The following is a 22500-nucleotide window of genomic DNA, read 5'->3' on the forward strand; positions in this document are numbered from 1 at the left end:
AGGCTCTGCTGTATCAGCCTTTTTCGTACTCTTTGATCTTGATCAATACTAAGTTTCATTTATAAGTGTGACGTTTTGTTCTTGTTTTTATGCTCCAAGACTGGAGATCACATTTTAGCTTGCCTGCTTTGAAAATAAGAATGATGTAAAATTAAGTTTATGTAAGCAAGCAACGGCGGAAAGTTGGGAAGACACCTTTTTGGCTGTGCATGTGAAATTTGCTTTTGGTCAGTGGCAACAATGAAAATGCATTTCCCAAACAAGGGGGATGTTTTAAATTGGGGGGTGAGGGGGGGGGTAGGAGGGAGTTTTAACCTCTCATTGTCTCTGGTTAATTATGCTTTAGCTGTTCACTCCTTGTTATACATTAAAGGTCAGCATTCAAACTGTTGTTGTATTTCCAACAGGATCGTGATTATACACTGGGGGCATCACCACTGCGGGAAGGAAGATACTCTCCAGTAATTTCAGTCCCGTTTCTTTCCTAGATGGTGGAACTCTTTTTTCCACTTTCCCAGCTTCTTAGTTTATATACATATTTTTGTTGTTTCTTTCCTTTTCGTCTTTGTTGTATGACCATTTTTCATTTTCAGTGAAGCATGTGTAGATATTTATAGTGGGAAAAAAACACGAACAAAATACTGCAGTCATTGTTAGAAACATTTTTTTTCTCTGCAAGAGTAAACTTTTTACACCCTCTCTTTGTAGAAATCAGTTCTTTTCTCAGCAGCTTTAAGAGGTAGAAAGAAGGAGGGAAGCTGACATCGCACGTGTGTTTGAGTGTGAGTGTGTGTGTGTGTGTGTGTGTGTGTGTGTGTGTGCACGGTGTGTGTCTGTGTCTGTGTGTGTGTGTGTGTGTGTGTGTGTGTGTGTGTTCTTGCACACCGTGATTTAAGTCTTGGAGTGAGGTTGGTTGTCTATCTTTGTCAGTAATACATGTCTGTGTGTGTGTAAAAGTATGTGCATGTGTATGTAGATGTAAGAAAAAATACTGTGAACACAAACATCATTGACCTTAGATGCCACTTACTTTATGATTGTTCTTTTTTTTTTATCATTCTGTTAGACTATGTGTACAGGGTAATTACTTCAGACACAATCTGAAATGTTGGTCTGTTTGGTGTCCATTTGTTTTGTGATGATATGTAGCATTTGTTTTAGTACGCTTATTGCTGTTAGATTAGTATTTTCTTCTGTTTTTTGTTGTGGAAAGCTTGCAGAACAAGCTGATTCATCTCAAAACACGATAAAAGTATTTTGGTTTAAAGGCATATGTACGCGCTCCCGTGTTTACAAAGTGTAGTTTGCCCATAATCGATGTCAAACGCACCATAAGACCATGTAATGACGATATGTCGCCATGCGCGGACCATATACATGCATTACAGCTTGTTCTAGCCTCTGAAAAAGTGAGGATGTCAACAAAGACGCGGAGTTATTTCCCTTGCGTCAACGTTCCCTCTGTTGGCAAATCTATAAATAGGACGATCTAGATCAAAATAAAAATTCAAATATCTCAACATTTAAGGGGTCCTAGACCACAATATCTTGCAGGGAACTTAATTTAGCATGTCTCCAGCTGTTGGTAAAGCAATTAGCGTGTATAGTCATCGAGTACATATGGCTTTAAACAAGATTTTATTCACTTTGAATTTAAAAGTGTTTAGCGCATATGAAAAAGAAGAGTACAGCAATATTGCAATAAATCTGAGCGGTACTCCAGTAGTTTGTCAGTAACAAAAAATTATTTTAAAGTACACAGTTAAAGGTAGTGAGGTTACATATTCCATTTTCCATGTTACCCAATTGTTTTCATTGAACAGAATGTGGTTACAATTGCCCCCATTCCCCATTTAAAAAACAGCTTACAATCTGAGAAAATATGTCAAACGATTCTTAAAATGGAAGTAAACTTAGAGACATTATGATTGAGAATATGAAAAATCAAGGTCTTAAATTGGTTTTAATGGGATATTTGTAAATCTGGGAAGGGGAGAATCTTTTACTAGTTACTATTACTTAACTAAGACCCCTATATATAAACATTGTATACACTGTAAACATCAGTTAAACATTTTATGTCCACTACTTTATGTTAAACATTCGTTTTGGTGAGTTGTTCATTATTCTTGGTTTCCCTCTTTTGATTCTGCTTAGCAAGTACCACAGGTTGTTAATTTTAGCTTGAACATCTTCTATTCAGGTGGATGGTAAAAATAGGTTCAAAGTGTATCACAGTTCAGGACATGCCAAGAAAAAGCTACTGTTCATGATTTTAACCTATATGTTTTTATTTCAGACTCTTGATCGTCTTCGTCTGTCTCCAACCCGCTCCCCTTACCACTACGACCCCTATCTGGATGACCTTGACCTGTCAACTCGCATTGCCAGAACCCGGAGGTACCTTCCTCTGTATTGATAGGGTTAGTTGCTTTTTTTCTTCTACTAACATGCTTATTTTGTTCTATTCATCAACTCTTACTTTTCAGAATAAGAAAAAAATATATAAGAGTCTGTGCACCAAAGCTCTGCGTGAAGCAAGAAACTTGGCACAATATACGTTATTTGCGTTTTTGACCAAAATATGACATTTTACACAGATCGAGACAGTCATTGTTCTCCGAGACCGCGCTAGCGGTCGAGGTGAACAATGACTGCCGAGATCTGTGTAAAATGTCATATTTTGGTCAAAAACGCAAATAACATTTATGTATCGATCGAATTCCTTTCAGGTACTATGACTTTGTTGTTGTTTTGACGATTGAACGAGCACACACACACATGCAATTAAACACATAAGCTTCATATTTGGGCGTTTCAGGTTGACAGAAACTTCAAAGGAACTACAAAACACACGTCATGTACTGACTTTGTTGTTGTTTTGACATTGAACAGCACACACACATGCAATCAAACACATGACGTGTGTTTTGTAGTTCCTTTAAAGTTTCGGTCAACCTGAAACGCCCAAATATGAAGTTTTGTAGGCCTCTGACGTCACATGACTCAAAGAAGGGAAATCCTATCTCCAATCGGTACATATGATATTATTTGAATTTACATATCATCAACAGCAGGGAGAGTTGAAAAAAAAGGCGAAACATTTGATGTCCACTGCTTTATGTTAATGTTCGTTTTGGTGAGTAGTTCATTATTCTTGATTTCCCTCTTTTCATTCTGCTTAGCAAGTACTACTGGTTGTTGATTTTAGCTTGGTGAGTTTTTTTCTATTGGACTAATTGAGGCTCAGTGTAGATGTGGCAAGAAAAATTCAGCAAGCCATTCAGACTGTAGTGTACGGAGTAACATGCGCAAAGTATTAAACCATGACCCCTTTCTGAAAGATATGTCAGTTTCAAGAACTGCATGCTTTTAAATAGTTTTAATCTGAGCAATGCATCTTTCTACATTTTAAGTTCCAGTTTCTTTAGCAGAGTTTTCCTCATTTTTTGTACGGAGTTTACAGAACTGCAGATGAGCCACATTGTGTTAGTTCTTTCTTTCTTTATTTGGTGTTTAACGTCGTTTTCAACCACGAAGGGTTATATCGCGACGGGGAAAGGGGGAAGATGGGATAGAGCCACTTGTCAATTGTTTCTTGTTCACAAAAGCACTAATGAAAAATTTGCTCCAGGGGCTTGCAACATAGTACAATATATTACCTTACTGGGAGAATGCAAGTTTCCAGTACAAAGGACTTAACATTTCTTACATACTGCTTGACTAAAATCTTTACAAAAATTGACTATATTCTATACAAGAAACACTTAACAAGGGTAAAAGGAGAAACAAAATCCGTTAGTCGCCTCTTACGACATGCTGGGGAGCATCGGGTAAATTCTTCCCCCTAACCCGCGGGGGGTATTGTGTTAGTTGGATTAGTTTGAGCGGTACATTTTTGTATTTAGATCTTAAGTTCAGTAGTAGAAGGTAGATTTTTTGTGCAGAGTTTTGTTTGTGTAGAAATCTTCTGCATGGTAATTTTTCCCGGCTGCTTCTCTTTGTCCAGCTGTCTTAATCAAGCTTCAGGTGTACACCTTTGTTCCTAGTTCTGCAGTCAAAGAAAATCAGTTTATTTTTCTGCATAGTAACTTTTTTTTTTAATCTGAAGAAAAAGAAGCTGACAGGACAATGTTGTGTTGGTATGTAGCTGAAAGCTTTGAAGGTTTTTGCAGTAAAAAAAACCCCACAAATTGTTTTATTCTTCTCTTTTTTACATTTAGTCAAGTTTTGACTAAATGTTTTATCATAGAGGGGGAATCGAGACGAGGGTCGTGTCTGTGTGTGTGTGTGTGTAGAGCGATTCAGACTAAACTACTGGACCGATCTTTATGAAATTTGACATGAGAGTTCCTGGGTATGAAATCCCCATACGTTTTTTTCATTTTTTTGATAAATGTCTTTGATGACGTCATATCCGGCTTTTCGTGAAAGTTGAGGCGGCACTGTCACGCCCTCATTTTTCAACCAAATTGGTTGAAATTTTGGTCAAGTAATCTTCGACGAAGCCCGGGGTTCGGTATTGCATTTCAGCTTGGTGGCTTAAAAATTAATTAATGACTTTGGTCATTAAAAATCTGAAAATTGTAAAAAAAAATAAAAATTTATAAAACGATCCAAATTTACGTTTATCTTATTCTCCATCATTTGCTGATTCCAAAAACATATAAATATGTTATATTCAGATTAAAAACAAGCTCTGAAAATTAAATATATAAAAATTATTATCAAAATTAAATTGTCCAAATCAATTTAAAAACACTTTCATCTTATTCCTTGTCGGTTCCTGATTCCAAAAACATATAGATATGATATGTTTGGATTAAAAACACGCTCAGAAAGTTAAAACAAAGAGAGGTACAGAAAAGCGTGCTATCCTTCTTAGCGCAACTACTACCCCGGTCTTCTTGTCAATTTCACTGCCTTTGCCATGAGCGGTGGACTGACGATGCTACGAGTATACGGTCTTGCTGAAAAATGGCAGCTACTTGACTAAATATTGTATTTTCGCCTTACGCGACTTGTTTACATTTAGTCAAGTTTTGACTAAATGTTTTAACATAGAGGGGGAATCGAGACGAGGGTCGTGGTGTATGTGTGTGTGTGTCTGTGCGTGTGTGTGTGTAGAGCGATTCAGACTAAACTACTGGACCGATCTTTATGAAATTTTACATGAGAGTTCCTGGGTATGAAATCCCCAGATGTTTTTTTCATTTTTTTGATAAATGTCTTTTATGACGTCATATCCGGCTTTTTGTAAAAGTTGAGGCGGCACTGTCACACCTTCATTTTTCAATCAAATTGATTGAAATTTTGGCCAAGCAATCTTTGACGAAGGCCGGACTTCGGTATTGCATTTCAGTATGGAGGCTTAAAAATTAATTAATGACTTTGTAATTAAAATTGTAATTAAAATTATTTTTTTATAAAACGATCCAAAATTACTTTTATTTTATTCTTCATCATGTTCTGATTCCAAAAACATATAAATATGTTATATTCGGATTAAAAACAAGCTCTGAAAATTAAAAATATAAAAATTATGATTAAAATTAAATTTCCAAAATCGTTTTAAAAACAATTTCATGTTATTCCTTGTCAGTTCCTGATTCCAAAAACATATAGATATGATATGTTTGGATTAAAAACATGCTCAGAAAGTTAAAACGAAGAGAGGTACAGTAAAGCGTGCTATGCAGCACAGCGCAACCGCTACCGCGCTGAACAGGCTCGTCACTTTCACTGCCTTTTGCACTAGCGGCGGACTACGGTCATTGTGAAAAAATTCAGTGTGTTTAGTTTCATTCTGTGAGTTCCACAGCTTGACTAAATGTAGTAATTTCGCCTTACGCGACTTGTCTTTTTTTTCTAAATGGTTTTAAAGGAGAGACAGTTATATTTCCTTTGTTTATTCCCTCAACCAAAAGTTCATTCTTATTTATGATAAAAACACAATGGTTTAAATGTGCAAAAATTACCAGCAGTGGCGTAAGGACTTCATACAAGTTCAAATGCCAGAAACAGGACTATCATTAACAAGTATTTATAAGTGCCTGAAGTGTGGCAAAAATACAATGCATTATACTGATTTTGTTTTCTTGAGAATTTTGGATTGTAACACAGGCTTGACATCCCAAACTGCCGTATTACAGTTTGTTTCCTTTTTGTTTTCCTGAGGATTTTGGTTTGTAGTGCAGGTCAGAAATCAAAACCTTACAATGTGATACTGTTATTTCCTGATCGTCTTCATAGGCCAAAAGCAGCCAAGTTTAGACCATTTGACAGCCATGGTGGGTTGAAGGGGGGGGGGGGGGGGGGTTGTTGGGGGTTGAAATGGTGTTTGTTTTCCTTCTGTTTGTGGTATGTTGCTGTGCAAATTTCCTAATCATTCTTATGGTTTTTATCGGCAGCCCTGAAAGCCTGGTACATGTGGACAGAGACCACTATGGGAATGAGCGTCCCTCTGACAACTCCAAGAAAACTCATCGTGAAGTTTTTACCAGAAAAGTGAACAAGACTTATAACCGTTCGTACCGCAACTCTCGCTCGCTAGGCCCTAGAAAGGTTTTGGTGTGAATTACGTGTGCGACTGTAGTCTGATCATGATCATTTTTTTTTTAAACCGCATGTAATCTAAAGTCTGTGACATTCTTTTACGACGTTTTTATAGGAACAAAATAATATATTTGTTTCAGTATCTGTGTAGTTTTGTGTTGTTTGGTAGCAAGGAAAATGACGATAAACAGGGCCAGATTATGATCATGAGACAGATATTGTGTAGGGTGCTTTTTTTCTTCTTTTTCATTCTTATAAAATTCAAAGCCTTGAAGCCAACAGATCTGCTGGCAGAATGAGATAGAAATACACTTTTCCCATGTCAGATATGTTTTGTAGATGCAGATGTCTGTAAATTTTTTTTTTAAAGAAATCATGACTATGAAAGTGAAAGAATGAAATTATTGACAAGGTCAGCATACAAATCAAAATATACAAATTCGTGCCTTGTGTGTGCACCATTTTAGAGAGTTCACTTTTTTTGATAAGTACAGTATGTACATTTGGCTATGGTTATGTGTATGTTGTTTGGTTTCCCTCCCCCCCCTCCTCCTCCTTTTAATTTTCAACACTTGAATTGCAGAAGATCTGCTGGAAGGGTTATATACCCTAAAGGGCAAAACCACAAAAGCCTGTTTTTGTCATTCTAAATGTATGAAGCATATTTGGACGGAAAGGTGTTCTAGAATTTGAATGTGACTGACTGGAAAAGTAACTGACATTACTTTTAGTCTAAAGAGATCAAGAACAAAAGATAACTTGTTTTCTTTAATGATTCATTCACATTAGCTTTTAGTTCATGGATGTCAGGTCATATTTGTTTTCCTCATTTTTTGTTTGAGGTTGACTTTTTTCCCTGGACCAGGAATATATACTTGAGCTGCAGGGTGTGTTTGTGTACAGCTGTGACTGTTTTATTTGATGTTCTTCTGCGCAAGACTATTTCTTACACCACTGCCAGATCCAGGAACACTTTGCAGAACCAAAATAGAATTCACTCTAGTGTCAGCAGTCACTGTATAACACCTAAAATTAGTAGTATCCCTTCACCATTTTGCTTTAATTCAGAGATATTGTTTCCTTTTAGAAGCCTGTGTCATGCAGTTGATAATTAAAGAAGGTGGAATATGTGTGAGAGGGAGCAAGGGTGAGATGGAGTAAGATCAACCCTTATTTCTGGTTTGAAAATTGACGTTGTATTTACATGTACTTTATATTCAAGATCTCAGTGTATTTGTAAATTGGCCATTTCAGCCTTTCTGAGTCTTCATCTCAACTATTGAGCTTACCTAGCTAAGTTTCAGTATTATTTCTTATTTCTAGTTGGAGAAGTAGTCACTGGTTTCAAGGGTACATTTGGTGTTGGGTTGTAGTAAAGAGGACTCAGTCTCAGAATTATTATTTTTTGTTTTATAATCTCCAAAACGTACACAAGTAGCTCTGTTATTAGAATGCTTTTTACACAAACTTTTTCTTGGGAAATGTATATTATGAATCGTCTCAACAGTGTTTTCAATATTTTCTTTGAATGGACATATAAACAATTTTCTTTTTGTCATTTTACATTAGCTTTTTACCTAACTTGTGTATGAGTACAATTGTAGCTTTAATTTGCATCTGTGATTTTAATTTTAATTTTACATCAACTTTTTTTGGGCATGATACAATAAGTCCATACTAGTTCATATGTATTATGTTTTACAAGCTTTTGTGCTTGATTTTTGTTGTTGAAGATAGTCCATTATTTATTTTAGTATTATATTCTTTTATAAATGTGTCTACTATATTGTATGTAATTTCGCGACAATTTTAACTGTGATAATTTTAGTTTCATTCCTTAGTAAAATGTGAAGAAAACATATTCCAGAAAAATATTTTCATCTTTTTACCATACAGGACCAAAACCGTTTTATGCCTAAAACCTTTCACATTTGTGAGACTGACTTGGAATTTAAGTTTCACTTTGGCTAATACGATTCAAAGAATAATTATTCTCTGTTAGAAATCATGCAGAGAGAGAGTTTACTCCATTATCTGAAAAACATGAATAAATCGGACGTTATGTTTCACATGTTGCCTCTAGTTACCACATTCCATTTTGAATCACTCTTCGACAACACCATTTGGTTGACGTGATAAATAGCTTGCCATCATTTTTTTTCACAGGTGATGATATGGTAACTGGCTTCCACAAAAGAGCATTGTCGTTAATACTATGTTTATTTTCTAGTCACCAGACTGAAAATCAGCGAACGTAAGAGATCTGTGAAAAAGGCAGCAGTATAAGAAATATAACGTGTATGTTTTATGGCGAAACATTTTGTCAATGTTGTGACCGTCCTATGGTTGTCTGTGATACATTTGTCATGATACTCCAAGTTAGTATGACTATCTACCTTGTATATATTTTGTGTAATCACTTAGAGCTCTATCCCAAGGTCTCTTTCTAGGAATTTTATCAGTACTATATACACTTATGACGTTAACAGATCATCTTTCCTAATAAATCTGTGTAACTTCTTCCCTGAGTCTGTGGGTACATGTGTGCACAATGTGAGTGTGTGTGTTATTTTTATTTTATTTATGATTTTTTATTTACGAGGATTTATATCGCGCACGTATCTCACCACACAAGGCGACTCAAGGCGCATGTTACCTATTAATGCCGTGTGAGATGGAATTTTTTACACAATATATCACGCATTCACATCGGCCAGTAGATCGACTGCCTTTAGGCGCTGCATCCACCTTTCACGGCCTATTATTCCAGGTCACACGGGTATTTTGGTGGACATTTTTATCTACGCCTATACAATTTTGCCAGGAAAGACCCTTTTGTCAATCGTGGGATCTTTAACGTGCATACCCCAATGTAGTGTGTGTGTGTGTGTTAAGAAAGGAATGAGCGATGTGTGTGTGCGCGCGTGTGTGTGTGTGTGAGAGTGTGTGTGTGTGTGTGTGTGTGTGTGTGCGTGTGTGTGCGTGTGTGAATGTTATTAGGCGACATGAGGTTTTTTCTCTCAACCAATCGGTGGATTTCCAGCATTTTTAATGTCCAAGACTTAGAGGTCATTCTTGAGATCACACTTGTTGCATAATTGGCATCATTTGTTCAAACATTTTCAGGGTGGGAGGAGGGGCAAGCTTTCAGTGGGTATTTTTTCAATGTCATGACTGATAACAAACCAACAATCTTAGGGGAAAAAAATAACAAAGCAGATCACTTGAATAGTGTTGTACTGTGCTGTAAGCTGCGGATTCAAAGGGCTGTAGGTGTGACCATCCAGGCTTTCTGACTTGTTCTCCAGCACAGCCATATTTCTTGAATGGGTGTACAACAACAAAAAACACCAAGATTCCAGCTTAGGCCGGGTCTTGGAGTAAGTTGGGCATACCGTTTCACAATGTTGGATCTGTTCACAGTTCTTTGGAATGTATGCGGGCCATTTACATGGGTTCACAAACACAGTAATACGTGTGCAACACACGCACACACGTGTATGCAGGCATGTACACACACACACACACACACACACCACATGCGCACGTGTATATAGGCGAATATACACATACATACATAGACAGACACTGACACACTGCACACATGTTCGCAGACATGCAAACACACGCATGTACCACAGATAGAGAGAGAGAGAGAGAGAGATGAAGAGCACTTGGTAGACATTTAAATGGTGTGTCGTGTACCCTGCCAACCTTTAAGATACGACACCAAGCACTATACGTGAAAAGGACACACGTTTTGTACCATGTACGGGGTTAGGGGGGGGGGGGGGGGCGGAAGGGCCGGTAATTGTGAATGCACTGTAGTGATGGGACTTTGGAGTGTACACTATAAACTCAGTTGGAGGCAAACTGATCTTACATGCCTGAAATCGAAGCGTGGAAACCACAACTGAAACGAGTATAGGTAACATTATACACACACACACACCGGCGCGCGCACATACACACCCACACACACACACACACAGGCATGCCACACAGCCATGTAGTATAGTGCACACACCCACACTCGCACACACATATGTAGGGGAAGGGCCCCTAATATGGACCACTTTTTGTTTATTGCTGATAACTAGCTTGTTTTCGTGCAAAGAAGTTTCATTTTGTGTTTGGTAGTCCTTCTTTCTTAGGTGAACCGTTAGGCCTAATTAGAGTAAAATAGCTTTGATACACATTCAGCAAAAATTAAATACAGAAACAAATCACAAAGGGTCCATATTAGGAGCCTGGGCGCCTAATATGGACCAGTGAAGCGGCCTTCAAGAATCACTGTAAAACGCCCCCTATATTTCAAAATAACATGATACAAATTAGTGTACAAGTCAGCCTAATTAAAATATGCTCTAGATTTATCTGTTTCGGGTTGATGAGAGCATTATTTGAAGCACACCAGGAAACTAAAGAAGCTTATCAAAAACAGAGTGAAAATAAGTGAAATTATGAACTTCCACGAAAAGAAGACTTTTCGTTGCATCTTTTTTAAATCTCGAGGGCTAGTTATAGGTTATTACCAGCAAGCTTCTTAATGAATTAATGAAAATAGCCTTTAGCTTTTATTTTCTTCGATTTGTTGAAGGTGGTCCATATTAGGGGACTCGCACCTACTTTGAGATTTTGCTATTATTTTTTGTTTGCAGTAGAAACTCGGGGTCAACACTGCTAAAATGTAACAAATACGGTTTTAGCTGTCATATATAGCCATTTCTGTTTGATAAAAGCTTTGGCTGTAGACAGAAACGAGTCCGTTTTAGGCGGCACATTTAGAGTGAACGTTGCCAAAAGTGAAAAAAGAGAAAAAGCCTGACGGTTTTGAGATTTGTGTTTCTGCAACCGTTTTGACACGTGCAAGTTATCCAAAGAGGGTGAATACAGCGAATAATTTTTTTTTTGAGCGCTCTAGCGCCGTTAGTTGGTGGTGGTCCATATTAGGAGCCGGTCCATATTAGGAGCCCTTCCCCTATCACACACACACACACCGACACATACTCACAAACACACACATGCACGCGAACGTTCTGGAACTGATAAACATACACACTCTGTAGTTTCTTTCTCTCTCTCTCTCTCTCTCTCTCTCTCTCTCTCTCTCTCTCTCTCTCTCTCTCTCTCTCTCTCAATTTTTATTTTATATTTTTGTTCTCATAATCATGTGTTTTTCTGGGTTCTAGTAGGCCCTATCTTGTCTTGTCTTGTCTATCTCTTCATTCCACCATTTAAATGCCTTTCTCCACTGATGACCGTGAAAGGCAAGACACTGCCACAGAGAGAAAAAAGCAAAGCAACTGTTTATCAGCTGGGACAATGGGTTGTGTCATTTTTTCTCCGGCCTTGGCTGCCTGGCCGAGTCAAATCCACAGGCACTTGAAATTGTTCTGGAGCAAGCCTGCTTCCAAGCCCTACTGGCCCGCAACCTCCACTGAGGTCCTATAATTATGTGTGTGTGTGTGTGTGTGTGTGTGTGGTCACGGTGTATGTGTCGTGTGTGTCAGTATGACTGTATAGTTTGTTAGTGTGTTTGTGTGTGTGTGTGTGTGTATGTGTGTGTGTGTGTTTGTGCACGGCGTGCGTGCGTGTGTGTGTATGCCAGTATGTCAGTGCGGCGTGCGTGCTTCTGTGTGTGCCTGTTTTTCCATCTCTGTTCTTCAGCTTTACCCTGTGCTTGCTAGTGATACAAAAATGAACAATCACTGAGAGTGCTCTACACCAAACTCTCTCCCTTAAGGCCCGGTCACACAGCTCAAAAGTCGCGTAAACGCATGAATCACCATAAAATTTGGTTGTGCGTGCTTGTCGGTCGAGAATTTGACCATTTTCGCTGATTTACGCGATGAAAATCACCGATGAAAGTTGCGCAAGAACTACGGAAAGATCACGCAAAAACTCACTAACAAACCACGCACTACAGCGCATAGGCACGCAAAGGTCCGCGGAAAACCACGTATAATCTGCGTGTTACGCGCATTCTTACGATTACGACCATCTTAAGATGGCGCTGCGCCGGTACACGCCGCGTGTATTGGCGCAGCCGGCTTAAGACGGTTGCGCTATTACACGTCTGCGGAAAAACAGATGGCTGCGCCGATACACGTTCATAATCACAATCTATCAAACTTAAGTCGATACATATTGCGCACTATCACTAATGAACTGCGTATGAATCGCGCATGATTCGCGCATGAACCGTAGCGCAAGGAATGCGCGGCAGCGCGCACGTCCGGTTCTGCGCATATATAAACTGATGCAACCGCGGCGCCTTGGCATTCCCGTTTCTATGGAAAGCCGTTTGGCTCATAACCATTACACGCGTAATAAAAAATAAATACACGCGTAATAAATGATTAATACGCGTGTAATAAATGATTAATGCGCGTGTAATTTATCTTTTTTCTTATGCTATGGAATAGCATAATGATTAAATACACGTGTAATAACTATTTCATACGCGTGTAAGAAATGATTATTACGCGTGTATTAATTATTTCTTACACGCGCATGAAATATTTATTACGCGTGTATTAAATATTTTTTACACGCGCATGAAATGATTATTACGCGTGTATTAATTATTTCTTACACGCGCATAAAATATTTATTACGCGTGTATTAAATATTTCTTACACGCGCATGAAATATTTATTACGCGTGTATTTAATCATTTCGTACACGTGTATGACATTTTTATTCCACGTGCATTTAATCATTTCTTACACGCGTATAAACTATTTCCTGCATGTGTATTTAATCATTTCTTACACGTGCATGAAATATTTATTACACGCGTATTTAATCATTTCTTACACGCGCATGAAATAGTTATTACACGCGTATTTAATCATTTCTTACACGCGTAAAAAATGATTATTACACGCGCATTAATCATTTATTACACGCGTATTAATCATTTATTACGCGTGTATTTATTTTTTATTACGCGTGTAATGGTTATGAGCCAAACGGCTTTCCATACGTTTCAACAGTCGCAGGCAGCAGGAATTGGCCTGACGGGAGATTATAAAATAGCTGCTTTTATGTAGCGCCAATCATAGGCCTACGTGAGTTGTTAGTGATACATCAGTGATTCATCGGTATTTCATACAGTAAGTATTACATGCGCTTATTTACATGTTCTTTTAGAGATACATACACCAATAAAAAAAAATTCAGTGATTTTCGGTGATACGTAGGTGTTACAAGCGCGAAACATGCGTCATATGTCTGCTAATCGTCAGTGGAAAGTCGTCGATGAACGCGATAGCGGCAACATTTTCGCGAACGATCACTGATATTCCACGCAGTTTCGCGCATTGCCAGTTCGCGTAAGAACTACGCAAACTACGCAGAAATTACGTAAAACAGCGCAATACTGCGTAAACTCTTACGCGAAGCCGAGTTTTGAGCTGCTCAAAACCTGCAATCGCGTAAAGCGCCGATCCGGCGAACATCGGCGGACAACTACGGAGGTTCCACGTCAGACAAACTGATGAAATGCGCAAATCGCGTATGTATCGCGTAAGGATCGAATTTCGTGCGTGATTCATGCGTTTACGCGACTTTTGGGCTGTGTGACCGGGCCTTAACCCACTCTCCCAACAACCCTGACAAGTTGGTCTTGCTGTGCGTACGAAAATCAAGCGACACCACCACTCTCACACGTGCACGCACCAAGCGATAAACTAGCACAGCCAGTGTTATCAACGCAGAGAAGTGTCACATTCGCAAGCTAGTATTCTCTGACAGTGCAACGGGTCGAGTCAACCAGGACAGTCTGTTCAGTGCACACGCGGGTCTCTGCCAACCCCTCCCAAACCATTCTTTTGCCAGCCAGTGCAACTGACCCTTCACCATGTCGTCTTTTGCACCAACTACTGAAAGTTCTGCATCTGCAGGCAACTTCGCTTCTTATGATGCCGAGGGAGCAGAATTTTTTAAAGGTAAGAGGGAGATGCAAAACGATTTTGTGCGTGGAGAGACTTTTGTTTTTTGGGGGAGGTAGGCGGTTTTGCAATGTGGTTTGCATTGTTAAAGTACAGGCGTTTGTAAAAGTCTGTTTGAGAGCTTATCTATAAATAGTTGCGTGTATTTGAGTGTAACGAATGTTCGCACACACAGTCACGGACAGCCACAGACAGCCACACGTACGGACAGACTCCGCACGCACGCAACCACACGCACGCATACTAGTACACGCACGCACGCACACCGGCTCACACACACACACAAACACACACAACTGCACACCCCCGCACATACACACACACACAAACGCACGCACACACTGCACGCACGCATGCACACACACACACACACACACGGCATACACACACAAACGCACACACACGCACATACAAACGCACGCGCACACTGCAGACACAAACTCACGCACCGGCGCAGGCACACACACGACTCACACACACACGACTGACTCACACACACACACACACACACACACACACACTTCACTTGCAAAGTTTCCAAAACAACATCAGCAACAGAAGAATGCTTCATGCTGACAGTTACAAAACGCACACATACTCTTGTCTGTCTCTGTCGCTCTTCTTCTCTGTCTCTTTCATCATCTATGCGCTAATTCAGCTGCTCTCCTGTGTTCAAGTGAAAGTCAGTATTTCAGCTGACATTAATTTTGGTACCCAGCAAAAGCTGACAAGTACTGGTGAATGCAACAATTTGTTTGTGACTTGACTCCAAGGCCGCATATACTTGGTTAGGGTTAGGGTTAGGGATAGGGTTATAGTGTCCCGGGTCACTTCTGCTGAGTGATGTTTAAATCTGACCGTGTTTAAATGTTATAACATTGTGTGTGTGTGTGTGTGTGTGTGTGTGTGTAGTGTGTAGTGTGTAGTGTGTGTGTGTCGTGTGTGTGCGTGTGTGTCAACTTATTCTCCCTTGAACAGTCGTGTGTAGCACCATATCGTAACTTCTCACTCATCGGATAATTGCAAAAACACAAATTCTCCGCTACTGTTCGAAATGGCCTTATTTATGTGTAAATACAGATCGTTTGACAGCAGTAAGACGTTCTGAGCTCCTCGCATGCATTGGCTGTCGTGATTATTATATTTTGAGATTGACACTGACCTTGAGAAAGTTCAGTCGTGGAGTTTGTCCCATCTTTCGTTTATCACGAATGACAAACACTGATAATCATATCAGTAGATATCTTTTCATGCTGCACTGGCGCTTTAATTCATACTTTGTTCATTGTGTATTCGTTAATTTTTCCATCATATGGTTAGGTCAGATTTCAAAACTGTACAGACAGAGATGGAGAAAGCGATCTGGTCGTGACACGGAAGAATATTCTGTTGACAAAACTTATTTATAAGAAGTCGATCACTGATGCAGCCTCTAATCTCCACTGGCACCCTCAGTGTCCCCATTATATTAATAGTATGTGTCAAATAGGAACGTTTTTTTCTCTCCCTAATCATCACAAGTATAGAAACTTGAACAATAAACTGTGTTCATTTGTCAAGCGTTCTCTCTCTCTCTCTCTCTCTCTCTCTCTCTCTCTCTCTCTCTCTCTCTCTCTCTCTCTCTCTCTCTCTCTCTCTCTCTCTCTCTCTCTCTTATGCCTTCGCCTGTGGTTGATTTTCTGTCTGTGTACAACAGCGTAGTACATGTACATGATCAAATGAAGCCGGTGACAGATTTAAATTCGGAAGCAGTCATCACAATTCCCCCGTTGATGAAACGCATGTACAGAATACACCCCATCATCACTCTGTCAGATTTTTACTGGGCACTCGTATGACAGTTGGCAATAATTGTCTATCTGGAATAATCATGATCCAACGCGGCTGACCTTACTCGTTGTTGTACTAATACACTATAATTATGAGCGCTCGTTGTTATTATTGCAGGAATCGGCCAGATCCCTTTCACTGCCGGTGCAGGACCAGAGGAGTCTCTTGCCTACAAGCACTACAATGCCAAAGAGGTGAGTGTCTGACTACAAGTGTTATTCATCCCTCCAGCATCCCCACCCTGTTAATGGCACTGGGCAGTGGGTAATTCATATGGTTTATTCTTTCGGCCAAGTGTTTTTTCGAGGGCGGACTTGACCGGGGGAAAAACACACACAAAAAACCAATAAAATACAAGCGTGCACGAACGCACACGAGAAAAGCAGTGGTGTACACAGGAAGGCACGCAAATTCACAGACACAGAGAAAAACACACAGGCAGACAGATAGTGAATCACACACACACAAAACACGCACGCACGCACGCACGCACGCACGCACACACACACACACACACACACACACACACACACACACACACACACACACACACACACACACAATGCACGTGTTTATAGAAGTAGTAGTAGTACTGGGTGTTTATTAGTAGTTGCAGATCTAGTAATAATTGTCGTCGTCGTTGCTGTTGTAGTTTTAGTTGCTGTCAGTAGTACTTGTTTTATTGTCGTTGTTTTAATTCGGTGTTTACAGTCCTCGTGTAATAATGTGATTGTCGTTGTGCAGGTAGTGATGGGGAAAACGATGGAGGAGTGGCTCCGTTTCTCCGTCTGTTTCTGGCACACCTTTCGTGGCACTGGTTAGTATAGGCCTAATGCCTTGGTGCATGTGTGCTCACAGGATCGTATTGTACGTTCCTGTTGTTTTGAGTGGTGGTGGTGGTAGTGTGTGTGTGTGTGTGTGTGTGTGTGTGTGTTTGTGTGTGTGTGTGTGTGTGTGTGTGTGTGTGTGTGTGTGTGTGTGTGTGTGTGTCTATGTCTGTGTGTATCTATGTGGACATGTTTGTGTGTCTGTGTGTGGCTACAGAATGTAATTGTAAATCATCCCGAAAAAAACTATGGCCAATGCAGACCCCTGACTCCCTACACTCTATACGTCTCATTGTATAACAATCTTAATCAAATAACAGAGCGCTATTTTAAAAATCTGATGATCAAAGGGACGTAAGTTCTCTAAATGCAGATGAGATACCCAGTTGCATGCGTGTTTAGGTGTAACCGGCAACCCGCACTTATGCCTTTATGGCACATAAATGTACCCGTGTCTGTCCCGGCCTGGATTCGAACCCGTGACCCTAGGATCACAAGTCATGCGCTCTACCACCTGAGCTACCTGGTCCCCTCCCTTTGTTTCTCAGGTCTCATTGCATTATCTACCTGTGTGTTCAGGGGCTGACCCTTTCGGCTTTCCGACGTTGGACCGTCCCTGGGACGATGGCAGCAACACCATTGCCAATGCCAAGCGCCGACTGAGGGCTGGCTTCGAGTTTTTCTCTAAGATGGGCGTCAAATACTGGACCTTCCATGACAGGTTAGTCGATGGCAATGTCCAAATTTAATAAGTCCTAAGCTAATTCAAGTAACTAAACTTTGCAGACAGAAAAAACCAGGTCAGTTTGTTCATGCAGCAAAATCATGGCGAGAAGCGGCAACTTCGACTCAGAAATTTGATTACGTGACTTCATCATACTGGATTTAACTACACAGTCACTGACTATTGACGGAGAGAGTCGATATTAGACACTAAACTGAAATGTACCGGTCAACGTTACATTGCCAAAATGTGTCTCCAAGCTTGACGTCAAATTCTGGTCCTTCTATGAGGCGGAGATACTTGTATAGTAGTGGACGAGGGGGAGAACGAGGGGGAGCAGGTTGAACAGTTGGATATGGATTGCCGGTTAATCACTTTCGAAGTCCGAACAGGATCGGGTTTCCGGTTTGCACAAATTGAGGAGAAACAAGTTCTGGTTTATTCAATGGCCATGAACTGCTAGCTCGTTTGTATCAGTAGGATTGATGTCAGTGCCAGTTATCAGAAGGTTTAGTTTACCATGTATGCCAGGGGCGGATCACATCATTTTTAGGGGGGGGGGGGGGGGGGGGTTCCGAATTTCTTTTAGGGACAATTCGACGACGCGAAGCGATTAGTCGAGGGCGCAAAGCGTTCGAACCTCCTTGGGGGGTCAGGGGGCATGCCACCCCTCCACCCACCCCGGAAAATGTTGATAAAAACAAGGAAAATGGAGTAATCTGGTGCAATCTGAGCAAAACAAATCTCCCCCTAATACACCATCCAAAAAGTAATTTCAAGAAGAAAAATTTGGATCGAAACAAGGACATTTGACCGATCTGGTGCAACCTGAGCCAACAAATTACCCAATTACTTTCCAAAACTGTCACTTAGAAGACGAAGGCCGGCTCCCAAGGGGGTCCGGGGGCATGCCCCCCCTCCCCCATCCGGAAAAGTTTTGATAAAAATTAAGAAAAATGGAGCAATCTGGTGCAATTTGAGCAATCAAGTTTTCTTTGTTTTTTCATTTTTTTTCTTCTTTTTTTTTCTTCTTTTTTTCTTCTTTTTTTTTTTAGGCTAGGGGGGTTTCCGGAAACCCCGGAACCCCCCCCCCCCCCCCCCCCCCTGGATCCGCCCCTGTATGCTTCAATGAAAATGTTGCCATGTACACGATTTGTCATGTTTTCAGAGACATCTCGCCAGAGGGCAGCAGCATCAAAGAGTCGGGACAAAACCTGGATCAGATCACGGACCTGGCTCTGGAGCTGCAGAAGAAGACTGGAGTCAAGCTTCTGTGGGCCACTTGCAACCTCTTTGCTCACCCACGGTAAGTTTGGAAATAGATCTGTATAATGTTTTTAAAATATACCATTCCAGTTTTAGGATGATTGAGGTAGGACGATTCCCTTTCTGAAAGTTAATGTGTGTTTACGAGGACTTCGAGTCCTTACTCCCTCTCACTGTAGTGCGCATGACACTGTTACCTGACAATTAGCAAGGAATAACGTTTTCTGATAAGATAGGATATGAAACAATAGAGAGAAAAATTTCACTTCGCCTTCATGAGATGTGAGCGTTCTAAACAGGCTTATAAAATGAATGCTTGCATTTCACATGTGAAATATTGGTTTCAATTCAAGAATAATAATTTTTTTGCACACCAAAGAAAGCTTACATTGAGCTTACATTGAGTTTGAAGAACAGCACATCGCGCGCCCAGAAAGAAAAGAAATTTAACAATTCTCGTACAAGCACAGTATCTAAGGAAAGTTTGACTTTTTCACAATGAAAAATGAGGATGAAAGTCGCTTTTTCATTTCAATGCTTGTTATTCTCTCAGGTGCCAGGAGATTGGTTCCGTATAACTCTCGCTTACTCCATTACACATGTCGTATGCATTTAGAGCGCTTATTTCCCTTTGGTTATTTGATCTTACTTGTTCACACAAGTTTCTTTAGAAAATAGCTTACCCAGTTGACTATGTGTGTCCCATCAGCTACATGAACGGAGCATCCACCAACCCAGACGCCCACGTGTTTGCCTTTGCCGCTGCCCAGGTGAAGAAAGGACTGGACGTTGCCAAGAAACTCGGCGCCGAGAACTTTGGTGAGCTGGGAATGTTGAGAGTTGAAGCCGCAAGGGTTATTTGGATTCAACGTCTGTTGCCTATTTTGATTTACCGCATGTTTAGTGTTAAAAATGGGTATGATGGGGGGTCGACCGGCACGGTTGGCCTAGTGGTAAGGCGTCCGCCCCGTGATCGGGAGGTCGTAGGGAGAACCCCGGCCGGGTCATTCCTAAGACTTTAAAATTGGCAATCTAGTGGCTGCTCCGCCTGGCGTCTGGCATTATGGGGTTAGTGCTAGGACTGGTTGGTCCGGTGTCAGAATAATGTGACTGGGTGAGACATGAAGCCTGTGCTGCGACTTCTGTCTTGTGTGTGGCGCACGTTGTATGTCAAAGCAGCACCGCCGTGATATGGCCCTTCGTAGTCGGCTGGGCGTTAAGCAAACAAACAAACAAATGATGGGGGGGGGGGGGGGGGGGGGGGTGGCGGGGGAAGGGGGGGTGGGGGATGGGGGGAAGGGGGGTGAGGGTGGCAGGTGGTGGGGTATGGTTTTTGTAACCTTTTTTTTTTTTTACTCCTATCTCGTACAAGGATTTTTTTATTTATGTATTTCTTGTTACAACGTTTTTCAGTGGGTTTTTTTTCTTTCGGGACGGTACACTCTTGAAGTGTTCCAAGGGAAGTGTTCCACTTTTGAACACCCTTTCAAGAACAAGTTTTGAACACAGTTTGAAATAGTGTATAAATCTACTAGTAAAAGGTAGCACATGGTTTACACTAGTGTTTAAAACTGGTTACAGAAAGGGCGTTCGTTGTAAAAGATAGCACCTGGTATACACTTGTGTTTAAAACAGGTTACAGAAAGAGTGTTCGCAGTAAAAGATAGCACCTGGTAGCCTATGCACTTGTGTTTAAAATTGGTTACAGAAAGAGTGTTTGTAGTAAAAGATAGCACCTGGTATGCACTTGTGTTTAAAATTGGTTACAGAAAGAGTGTTCGTAGTAAAAGGTAGCACATGGTTTACACTAGTGTTTAAAACTGGTTACAGAAAGGGCGTTCGTTGTAAAAGATAGCACCTGGTATACACTTGTGTTTAAAACTGGTTACAGAAAGGGTGTTCATTGTAAAAGATAGCACCTGGTATAGGCCTACACTAGTGTTTAATACTGGTTACAGAAAGAGTGTTCGTAGTAAAAGGTAGCACATGGTTTACACTAGTGTTAAAAACTGGTTACAGAAAGGGTGTTCATTGTAAAAGATAGCACCTGGTATACACCGTGTTTAAAACTAGTTACAGAAAGTGTTCGTTGTAAAAGATAGCACCTGGTATACACTTGTGTTTAAAACTGGTTACAGAAAGAGTGTTCATTGTAAAAGATAGCACCTGGTATACACTTGTGTTTAAAATTGGTTACAGAAAGGGTGTTCGTGGTAAAAGGTAGTACTACATGGTAAACACTTGTGTTTAAAACTGGATACAGAAAGGGTTTTTGTAGTAAAAGGTAGTACTACATGGTAAACACTTGTATTTAAAACTTGATACAGAAAGGGTTTTTGTAGTAAAAGGTAGCGCATGGCAAACACAAGTATTCAAAACTGGTTACAGAAAGGGTGTTCGTAGTAAAAGGTAGCACATGGTAAACACTCGTTACAGTTTTCTGAAGTTGACTCCGCGAAGACTGACTACACAAATCCTTTTTACCGAAATCTCAGTGCTAAAGCTCCGTACGGCCAGCTTCGCGAAATATAGGCTTACACCGCGTAGTCGACTTCGCTGAATTAAGGACAGGCTTCAGAGTGTTAATTGCCCCTTTACCTTGATGCCCACACCAGTGAGTGTGAATTAAGGACAGGCTTCAGAGTGTTAATTGCCCCTTTACCTTGATGCCCACACCAGTGAGTGTTATACTGACAGTCAGTATTGTTGCCTTGCAGTGTTCTGGGGTGGACGTGAGGGCTTCCACAGCCTACTCAACAGCAATGTCCGAGCTGAACTGGACAACATGGCTACCTTCTTCAAGATGGCGATTGGTCAGTATGATTCTCCGTGTGTATACGGTGTTGGGGTGCTTGCAGTGCTGCGAGAGATTTTGCTATCGTTCATTGTAAACTTGACCAAATTGTGAATATGAACTTTGTTTTATCATGTAAACGCATATCATGATATGAATTTATTGTTGTATGATAACCAATGTAAAAGCGTATAGTAATATGAACTTAATTTTTCATAACTAACATTGTCAGTAAGTACTGGTGTCACATGACTGATGTGAACCAGTTGATTGGCTAATGGCGATGCGCTTAAATCTGTTAGCGCACTCTTGGAGTGCGCTAACTTTTCCACAGAGCGTATTCTTACACCCTTTGCCAAAGCGAGACTGTACTCTCATCCTCAGAATTAATTAATGACATGTAGCTTATATTCTCCACAATACCAATGATTATGACCATAAATTTCCTGCTTTTCAATTAAAGCAGAAGTGGTTTTTTTTCTGACAGATTGCATGTGCCTGTGCCACTGATCTAAAAATAGAACCCGCTGTGTCTAATTTTTCAGT

At 40.5% G+C, this 22500-nt stretch overlaps 2 protein-coding genes across 5 annotated transcripts in view; both read left to right on the forward strand.

The window, feature by feature from the left end:
* The window catches only part of LOC138966909 (spermatogenesis associated 6-like protein), a 39335-nt gene extending 30259 nt beyond the window's left edge, over positions 1-9076 (forward strand). For 3 of the 4 annotated variants that reach the window (XM_070339307.1, XM_070339305.1, XM_070339306.1), the window contains exons 13-14: positions 2300-2400; positions 6411-9076. In XM_070339307.1, the coding sequence (XP_070195408.1) occupies positions 2300-2400; positions 6411-6576 (267 nt within the window). In that variant the 3' untranslated portion in view covers positions 6577-9076. Of the gene's footprint in view, positions 1-407; positions 462-2299; positions 2401-6410 lie in introns of all 4 variants that reach the window. The other variant, XM_070339304.1, reaches the window with a different exon arrangement.
* A 5156-nt stretch (positions 9077-14232) lies between these two features.
* LOC138966913 (xylose isomerase 2-like) overlaps positions 14233-22500 on the forward strand; it is a 15234-nt gene continuing 6966 nt past the window's right edge. The window contains exons 1-7 of the mRNA XM_070339310.1: positions 14233-14510; positions 16461-16537; positions 17088-17160; positions 17750-17891; positions 19063-19200; positions 19870-19979; positions 21878-21973. Of these exons, the coding sequence (XP_070195411.1) occupies positions 14423-14510; positions 16461-16537; positions 17088-17160; positions 17750-17891; positions 19063-19200; positions 19870-19979; positions 21878-21973 (724 nt within the window). The 5' untranslated portion in view covers positions 14233-14422. The remainder of the gene's footprint in view (positions 14511-16460; positions 16538-17087; positions 17161-17749; positions 17892-19062; positions 19201-19869; positions 19980-21877; positions 21974-22500) is intronic.

This window comes from Littorina saxatilis, linkage group LG5 (assembly GCF_037325665.1).
Source record: "Littorina saxatilis isolate snail1 linkage group LG5, US_GU_Lsax_2.0, whole genome shotgun sequence".
NCBI lineage: Eukaryota > Metazoa > Mollusca > Gastropoda > Littorinimorpha > Littorinidae > Littorina > Littorina saxatilis.